The sequence below is a fragment of the Podarcis erhardii genome (genome assembly GCF_964252035.2).
Source record: "Podarcis erhardii genome assembly, chromosome: 4".
Taxonomy (NCBI): domain Eukaryota; kingdom Metazoa; phylum Chordata; class Lepidosauria; order Squamata; family Lacertidae; genus Podarcis; species Podarcis erhardii.
Genome location: NC_138508.1, coordinates 86,280,810 through 86,290,704, shown reverse-complemented (window position 1 = coordinate 86,290,704; position 9,895 = coordinate 86,280,810). Strand labels below are relative to the sequence as shown.

At 41.8% G+C, this 9,895-nt stretch overlaps 1 protein-coding gene across 1 annotated transcript in view; it reads left to right on the top strand.

Annotated features, from left to right (window-relative positions):
- The window catches only part of UBAC2 (UBA domain containing 2), an 85,642-nt gene that overhangs the window by 926 nt on the left and 74,821 nt on the right, over positions 1-9,895 (top strand). The window contains exons 2-4 of the mRNA XM_081858284.1: positions 5,957-6,084; positions 8,941-9,060; positions 9,379-9,485. Coding sequence (XP_081714410.1) covers positions 5,957-6,084; positions 8,941-9,060; positions 9,379-9,485 — 355 coding nt within the window. The remainder of the gene's footprint in view (positions 1-5,956; positions 6,085-8,940; positions 9,061-9,378; positions 9,486-9,895) is intronic.

Here is a 9,895-nt window from a genome sequence, read left to right as displayed (position 1 = left end):
GTTCTAAAAGAAAGATCTTGTCGTTGAAAGATGCAACTCTTTGGTTTTTGCTGCAACGGGCTTAACCCTCTGGAATGAGCATTTTACTATTATTTATTTTATTTATTAAAAGGCCTTCATTCGAGAAACACAGGGAGGTTTAAGTATCAAAAAACACACAAAACAAAACACAAAAATATATAACATAGTAACAAATGAAAACAATAACTCCCCACAGTTTAAAAGGTCATAGATTCCCTAATTAAGCAAAGTTCAGAGAGACATACTTCCAAATAAGTGTGCACAGGGTGGCAGCAACACATGATTGATTGATTGATTGATTGATTGATTGCCCACGTTTCAACATAAGGTCCCAGGGCAGGTTACAGCATTAATAACAATTAACAACTTACAACGGCTATAAAAATAAATACGAGGTGGGTCCTAAATACATACACTTCAAGTGTTAAAAGCCAGGGGTAAAACAGTGTGTTATTCCACATTTCCTCCAAGGCAACGCTCATGGTTTCTTCCGTCTTACCTTCAACAGCAGTCCTGTGCAATAGGTTAGGCTGGGACACAGAGATTGGTCTGAAGTCATTCAGTCAGTGTCATTGTTCAGGCAATTGAACCTGAACCTTCCTGCACCTAAAGCTGCAATCCTGAAACCTCTAGCACTAAACTTTTGAATAGACAGGGTTAAGATTGTGTTGCAATAATATAACCATCACAGTGCACTCCCTCCTCACCCTTGACTTACAATGGCCTTAGCAGGGAAATTGTTTCCCACCATGTGTTCATGTTAATAATACGTTGTAAATCTGTGTGTTTTATATATCTGACTGCATGTAAACGACAGAGCAGAGTGAAACTGTAGAATTCACTTCAACAAGACGTGATGGCCAACAATTTAGATGCCTTTAAAGTGAGATTGGATAATGCTATCAATAGCTGCTGGTCATGATAAGTGTACAGTGGTACCTCAGGTTACATACGCTTCAGGTTACAGACTACGCTAACCCAGAAATAGTGCTTCAGGTTAACAACTTTGCTTCAGGATGAGAACAGAAATTGTGCTCCGGGGGCGCGGCAGCAGCAGCAGGCCCCATTAGCTAAAGTGGTGCTTCAGGTTAAGAACAGTTTCAGGTTAAGTACGGACCTCTGGAACGAATTAAGTACTTAACCAGAGGTACCACTGTATACTACCGTACTTCCAGGATCAGAAGCAATGTGCCCCTGGATATCATCTGCTGAGGAACAACAGTGAGAAATGGCTGTTGCCCTCATGTCCTGTCTGTGGACTTCTCATAGGCATCTGGCCAGCTGCTGTCGAAAACAGCATGCTAGATTAAAAGGAAGCTTTGGTCTTATCCAGGACGGCTGTTTCTAGCAGCACTCAGCTAGTTGAGATACACATTTTTGTTCTTCCGTTGTGGTTATGGCACAACTGGAGTCTGGACTATGTAAGAATGAGCTGTGTTGGCCAACTTAATATAGTTAAGTTGGAGTTTTACCCAGTGACCGGATGGCTTGTAAGAATGTGGGAAGAGTATTAAACCTTAACACGAACTTTCCCTTAACATTCTCCTCTGCCTCCTGTTGCATGAGTTCAAATTCCACCCCTTTACCAGTAGGATACACAGATAATGCACGTTAAATAGCGCCTGTGGTCGAGACTGCATCAACTAGTTAGAGCAAGACCAAGTATTGTTCCAGAGCAGTTATTGTCCAGTCTCTGAACCCCTGAGTTTAAATCGTGTGGGGAGCTATGGGCTTCGTGATATTGTTGAACTCTAGCTCCCATAACCCCAGCCAACCTGGCCAATAGTCATGAAATATTATGATGAGCCAGCTTGGCCAATAGCTGTGCAATATTATGTTGAGTTGCATTGCAATATTATGTGGAGGGCCACAGTTTCCCCACCCCTTGTTTAGATAATTTGGAAAGAGTGCCATATACTCAATATTGTTTGTTGTTTTAAAAAGAAGATTCTGATTAGAAAGTAGATTTAAAATGGTTGCTGTTTGTTCAAATTAGGATCCCCCCCTTTAATCCTTTTCATTCAAGTGAAGCGTGGAGTGCTGAACTCTTTCAGTCTAGTAGAGGTGGAGTTCTCTGTTTCTCTTCTGTACCCAACATAGAAAGAGGGCTATTGGAGGAGGCAAGCCCCCTCTTCCCCACCTAGCATAGGAATGCAGTGAGTTGCTAGAGGGGAAGTAGGTGAACAAGGCAGTGCATACAGGTGTTTTCAAGATTACAGCCTTTGTTTTAATTCCCGCATTTTGTTCAGCATGCAGAAAACTTCAGACTTCAAAATAAATATATCCATTAACAGATAGATGGCAGGCAAGACCAATCTTTGAACTTTTTTTTTAAGTGTATCATATGTGTCACAGTACTTGCAGTATCTCTTAATTTAACCAGTTTTTCTGAAGGAATTGAAATAGACAGATGCCTTAAATCAAGGTTAGCCAGATGTTGTTGGACTACAATACCTATCATCCTTGACCATTAGTCATGCTGGCTGGGGCTGATGGGACTTGTAACCAAAATATATTGAGTGACCAAAACCAGGGCCTTCGGGGGGGTGTCTACCTGATGCTTTATTAAAGAAAATTTTACAGTCATTTGGCTTTAAAAATGCTCTGAGGGTATAGGAGACACTAAATTAGGTCGCCAGTTAGTTTCATGGCAACCATGCCTCCTGCCTGATGCTTATAATGTGATTATAATGTGAATTTTTGGGCTTTGAGGACTAATTTCTCCCTCTCCCAAAAATATTTTTGGTAGTGAAGGGAGAATGAGCTGACAATTTATGCTGTCAAAAAATCTTCATTGACCCCTAGTATTCTTAGGAAGGTCCTTTTTAAGAATACTTGAATGCTTGCTTTTCTTGAGTTGTGGACTCCTAATGCCAAATCATTGTTGCTATAAATGAGTTCAGGATTTTATAAACTTATTAGGCAATTTGAATATTTTTTAAATCCAGGTAATGTGAACAGGCACTTTTAGCAGTAGTATTTTTGCTGCTGATAAGTAAAGGTTTTATACTGATCTACCGAACAATTTCATAGCGCCACACAACTTTATTATACCTTTAAAACTGACATGCATTCTTATTTTAAAACATTTTCCTGACGACATTTTGCTTGCAAAGACATCTGATGATTGAACAGACAGCTGTACTGTAACTGTCACGTTTAGGTGTTGGTTACAGCTGTGGCTACTCTACCTTGTGATAAAAGTAAAAATAGCCAAATACTCACTTCCTGTATGCTAAAGTTTTAGATGTCTAAAAGAAACATAGATGACCAAGTACGGGTGAAAGGTTTGCATCTATATACTGTATACTGCAGGGTCTGAGTCTGTATAATGAGATCTTGGGGCGCAAGCCTGATCAGTGTGTATGGAGGTCCTGTGCTGCCCGGATAACACAAGTCTCCTCGTGGCCTTGCTGATATGGCCCAAAAGAAAGCAGAGAAATATGTTTGGCAGCAGCTTGCTTACAGGAGTTGCCAGAAGGAACTTACAAGCCTCTGTCCAACCACCTTATGGAATCCACTCTGCATTTGTGTAGGGTTTAATCTTTAGCCTTTTCTTCTCCCGACACAAGGCAGCGAAGGTTTATGATCAGAGTTTTCCTTCTCCTAGTTTTCCTTCTCAAGTTGACAAGCCCCACCTGCCCATCGTTTCTCTCTACAGCATGTGCAGAAACCGTCCTCTGGACCATTGGACCCAATATTGGTCTTGTCAATGTGCCAGAGTCTGTCTTCATATGCAGGGGAAGTCCCTAACTCACTGAGGGTTTGAGACCCATCAGCAACCTTCACCTGGTTTATCCAGTCAGTTGAAACTGTTTTCCAGGGTGTGGCTGCTGTCGCATGCTGACAACTTTTAGCAGCCACTGGTGAGAGCTGAGTGCAGGGTAGGGACCAAAGTTGTACAAACGACCCCAGAAGGAGCACAATGTGTCCCCCACCAGAGGTACTATCCCCCCCCAGCACCCCATCCACCCCAATCCACAAACAAATTAAAAACAAACATACATAAAGCCACCATTAAAAACAAAGATAAACTCAATCAAATTAAAGCTTATATTCGTGATCCTCTCAATCAAAATAACAGATCTGGCGCCACCAGCACCACAAACACATTGATCCAGGTCATAGTCACAATTTTTACATTGGATTACAACAAGCTGCTAACAAATCACAGAATGCATCTGTGGACATGGAGATGACCTATGATTTGGTGGTGGTTTTGATGGAATACCTTGTGAAATAAAATTATGAGACAGATACACAAGGATACATACATATGTTTTTGTGTCATGGTATTGTTGGAATGCACTAGAGCTTTGATTTTTATGTCTTCGGTCAGTGAAGACAGATGTAGTCTGTGATGTGATAGCGGTGAGGGGGCAGGATGAGAGAAAACTCTGCAATTTTAAAAGGGTCCAGTTTACTGTATTTTTTTTGTGTGTGTGCGTGTGCACATGCGCACCTTCTCTGGCACCCCATTCCCCCCAACTCCTGTGGCCCAACATTTTCTCCCCCAGGTGCACCATTTCTCTGCTCCCATCTCCCATATCATTCCCCTTTCCCTCCTACCCTTTCAGTCACTTTCTCTTTAGTTGTTTGGAGCCTTGGAAAGCACCTAGAAATGAAAGAAGAAGTAGGAAAGAGCATTTCTCTTCCAACTTCTTCCATCAGCTGTACATATATTTTTTTGGCGGGGAGGGAGTGTGGAGGTAAGCACTCTCACTATCTGATCACAAAGGGGGCAACGAGCAAGAAGCGAGGGTGCTCAGAGGCTCTTGGGCACCAGGGGAAGACCTCAAGGAAGCGCACTGCTGTTCCCATGGGTACCACATTGGCAATCCTGGATCTAATGCACATGTAGGTAAATGAGTGTGCATTAACACACTCCATGGTGGCAGCCTGCTTCTTCATATTGCCTGCCCCACAACCATCTGCTATGCTCTATTGTATGTACTTTGATTGTATGTAAGCTGCTCTTGTAGGGACGCGGGTGGCGCTGGGGGTTAAACCACAGAGCCTAGGACTTGCCGATCAGAAGGTCGGCAGTTCGAATACCTGCGACGGGGTGAGCTCCCGTTGTTCGGTCCCAGCTCCTGCCAACCTAGCAGTTCGAAAGCACGTCAAAGGGCAAGTAGATAAATAGGTACCGCTCCGGCAGAAAGGTAAACGGCGTTTCCATGCGCTGCTCTGGTTCGCCAGAAGCGGCTTAGTCATGCTGGCCACATGACCCGGAAGCTGTACGCCAGCTCCCTCGGCCAATAAAGCGAGATGAGCGCCGCAACCCTAGTGTCGGTCACAACTGGACCTAATGGTCAGGGGTCCCTTTACCTTTACCTTTACCTTTACCTTTACGCTGCTCTGGTAGTCCTTTTGGCCGAAGAGCCTGTACAAATGCTATAATATGAATAAAGAATAGCATGCTCATGAAATAAGTAAGAGCTGTTAGACAGTGGAACGGGCTTCCTTGGGAGGTGGTTGACTCTCCTTCATTGGGAGTTTTTAAGCAGAGGTTGGGTGGCCATCTGTCAGGGATGCTTTAGTTGAGGTTCCTGCATTGTAGGGGGTTGGACTAAATGACCCTTGGGACCCCTTCCAACTCTACAGTTCTATGATTCTGTGATTCTAAGAAATCAATAAAATAAAATTACTGCGTATGTTTCTGTTTAGTTGGTTTGTTCACATAAGTTTTCATAAGAGAGTCACATTCCTACAGACTCAAAGTGGGGAAAAGATTGAAGATGAGTATTACGGTCTTGGACCGAACTTGGATGAAATAAGGTGATTCTGTTTCATTTGAATCATAAATCAGTTTTATAAGTAATGGGAATTAATATCATTTAATTTGGATTGGGAAGCATCTTTGTTCTTTAATCTGTTTTCAGAAATATTATTGTAACTGGAACGTTTTATGATCTATTTTTGTTTTGTTTTAAAGATAAAGCACCTCTGTCGAAAGGCCTCTTAATAATACCGAGCTCTCTCTCACTTCTGTTGGCTCTGCTCTTTCAACATTATCAGAAGTTCTTCACATACAATCTGCAAGCAGTAAAAGAGGAATTTCAGGTAAGCAGTAAGTCATTTGTAAGAATGCATCTGTATAACTTTAAAGGTCAGAAATTCTGCAACCTGGATCTTAATACATATATGGATTCTAAGCCAAATGGAATCTTAACACACAACCCTTGGGAAACATAACTAATAGGAAAGCAAGTCTCTCATGTCAAATGTAGGAAGTTAGCAGCAGCTGCAACAGAGGACCCACACTGGGGGAAAGGCTTTTTGCTCTGCCCATTTCATTCATCCATGAGTTAAGTGCATTCTCGCGTAATTGTTCTTCCTTCAGTGATGTCAATCCAGTCCTGTAAGTCTCAGTTTAAAGCTCCAAAGGTCATATTAAATTAGAGACAGAGCAATAGCTTTGTTGCTGGGGGATTGTGTCACTGGGGTGGAGGGAATCCCCATGTTGCCCCAAGCATGCGTTCCAGAGGAAGCTTTGGCCTCCTGTAGGGATACTGGCTAGTATCAAGGCAAAGTGAGTGCAGCCTCAAAACACTGAACACAGTCTGCCGGGCTTGCTATAAAAACTGAGTTGTGGTGATACAGGAGGTAAAGTACTAGAGCCCAGCCGCTGAGAACTCCAGTTGCTCTGACTTACTTGGGTGGGTGCATACATGCTGATCATGTATGTATGCATATCTCTGCTTCTCATTTATATTTTTCTGAAAACGCAGTTATGGGGACTGTTGACCGCAGCAACAATGTGGGAGGTGATTAATTGCTCTCTCACCCGCGAGGGGAAAAGAGAGTGTTATTGGGGGCGGATTGTTGCTGCTGGAACACTTGAATGTCAAAATCTCAGATCCTTTTTGCTCAAAGAGAAAGAGGGAGAGGAAATGATGGCTGTTTGTTCTGTGCTGATAGCATTGCTATTATTGGGAGGCATGATCAACGACTGAGTAACCACAATAAATGTTATTGGAATACACTGCTTGCTTTTTTAAAAAAATACTCCAATCATGAGTATCTGAAACCTGATCACTATAAATCAAAAATATCTTTTGACACACACCCTAAATTTGAAATGCCATGCCTGATTTTGCACTCACTGTATTATTGCCAGTCTAAATCAATTTGACAAAAGACCTGTATTAAGATGATTGGTTTACAGCTCATGAAACTTGAATTCTTTGCATGGTTTAGGATTGTCCCTGAGTAAAAGAGGATTCTTGTACTTTTAACAGCTGTGTGGCAAGTAGAAATTCAACAGGTGAGGGGTTTCCTACTATAGAAATAATTTATAGGAAAATTCACCCATTGACTTCTGCCTGCTGGGCATCTTTTTGCTTGTGTGTGAGCCTGATTTATTTTGGGGCTCTCCATCACACCTTTGAAAGAGGATACATATTTGCACATGGCACACAATGCATACAAATTTGATGGAAATTGCCCTTTTTAAAATGAATGGGGTGAAGAATGCAATTTACAGCATATTCAGCCCAGAAAATCCTGTTGGTACATGTGGGCATGCACAGTCTTCTACCGTCCACATTCTTACATAACACCAAACCATGGTTTAGGATGAAAATGCTTGCTTCCAGAGAGGAATTACAGCCACTTTTCTCCTCTCCTATTATGGCAGGACAGCTAAACCAAGGTTTGTCTTAATGTGCCATCTGAACACAAGATTATGGTTAAGCTCTCTCCTTCTTAGCTACAAACTTCGGCTGAGCTACATTTGCATGCTCCCAGTAAGCCAGTGCTTGGCTTTCCATGATATGCTAACCAGGCCATTGTCAGTATGCATCCTAGTATCTGAGTCTGGAGAAAGGAAAGTAATGTTTGGGGAGAAGAATGCAGATAGATGAGCTCCATGCAGGTGGAGGGAAGTGTTTTTCTACCAGCATGACATTTTTACTCTTTAAATAAGACGCTAATCCCCACCCCCTGCAGAACCACAAGACACAGCCTTGCAGCTGTACCGTTTCATGTGGACCGTAATCTGAAATGGGTATATGATGTTTAATCTTGTTGGAACAAGAAAAAAAGTTGATGATGATGTAATAATAATAATAATAATAATTCTTTATACCCCACCCATCTGGCTGGGTTTCCCCAGCCACTCTGGGCGGCTTCCAACTGAATATTAAAAACAATACAGCGTCAAACATTAAAAACTTCCCTAAACAGGGCCGCCTTCAGTTGTCTTTTAAAAGTAAAATAGTTGTTTATTGCCTTGACATCTGCTGGGAGGACGTTCCACAGGGCAGGCGCCACTACCAAGAAGGCCCTCTGCCTAGTTCCCTGTAACCTCACTTCTGACAGCGAGGGAACCGCCAGAAGGCCCTCGGAGCTGGACCTCAGTGTCCGGGCTGAATGATGGGGGTGGAGACGCTCCTTCAGGTATACTGGACCAAGGCCGTTTAGGGCTTTAAAGGTCAGCACCAATACTTTGAATTGTGCTCGGAAACGTACTGGGAGCCAATGAAGATCTTTCAGGACCAGTGTTCTATGGATAGAAATATCTGTAGCAAACCCCTGTGGGTACAGAGTGCGGACACAGTCATTTATTTCCTTTTGTGGTTTGTCTTTAAAAGGGGATCCAGGATAATAACTTGTTCCAGCAATAGCAGTGTCCTTGCTAGAAGGTTTTCTTTTGCTCTCTATTAACATTTTATGGCCTTGTACGTATTATGGCTTTATAGTGCTATGGACCATTGGTTCTCAAAGTACAGAGCAAGCTACATTAGGTACGTGCACTGGAATTGTATCTAGTGTGACTTGAGTTGACATGCAGTTTATAAGACGAAGGTTGAAAACGTGTTCATATAAGCAACTTGTTCTTTTAAATTATCTTACCGAAAGAGCAATTGGCATTTGAGACATATTCATGCATATTCATGTGTTTTCTGCTACTTTCAGGTTTGGAGACTTGTATGTGGGAGAACAGTATGTCTTGATCTCAAAGACACATTCTGTAGCAGCTTGCTCATCTACAACTTCAGGATATTTGAAAGAAGATATGGCAGCAGAAAATTTTCTGTAAGTTCCAGTTCTGTTTCCTCTCACGTTTTTACACCTTCAGGCTTTGTATCTTCCTCCCTGTCGGCAAAATGCAAAATGTGTTAAGGCTGCTGGGAATTGTATCACTGTGTTTGGGTAGACCAAAGTTGGGAGCTGAGGTATTTGCTATCTGGATTATGTTCTCTTTTGCCACTTTCTTCTCTTCTGTCTAAAATCCAGAAAACTAAAAATCATCTTTAGACCTTAGAAAAGTCTTTTAAAGACAGTGTGCATCTCAAGCCTGTGGGAAGATGTATTAAGTTTGTGATTCTGAGCATTTGTGTTCCTCTTTTTCAGTCATTTTTGCTGGGCTCCTGGATGCTGTCAGTATTGTTTGATCTTCTCCTTGTAGAAGCTGTTGAATATTCTTTTGGCCTCACCATCAATAGTTTGCCGTCGGGATTGTAAGTACCGCAGCTTGTTAAGGGGTTTGCTGAACTCTGGGTACCTTAAATATGATTTTAAGGGATGTTGTTAGTTAGTTTTAAGTCTTATAAGGAAATGCATTTCTTTTATTCGTTACTTCTTAACATCCTGATCCACACTCTACTAACTGATCATGCATACCTACACAAAACTGAAACGTGTTAAGATTATATATATTAATATTTTGTGAGGGAAAGTTTATAACTAGCACACCATCTCAGATACTTGTTCTGATGTTCCTTTCTTGATCATGAGCTATATATACTAGTATGTATGTTTGTATGTATGTATGTACACGAGGCCTGATTGGCCAATGAGCAATAAACTTTGCTACTTACAACTGAAATTGTTTTGAGGGGAAAACCTTGTATTGTAAGATAATAAGTGT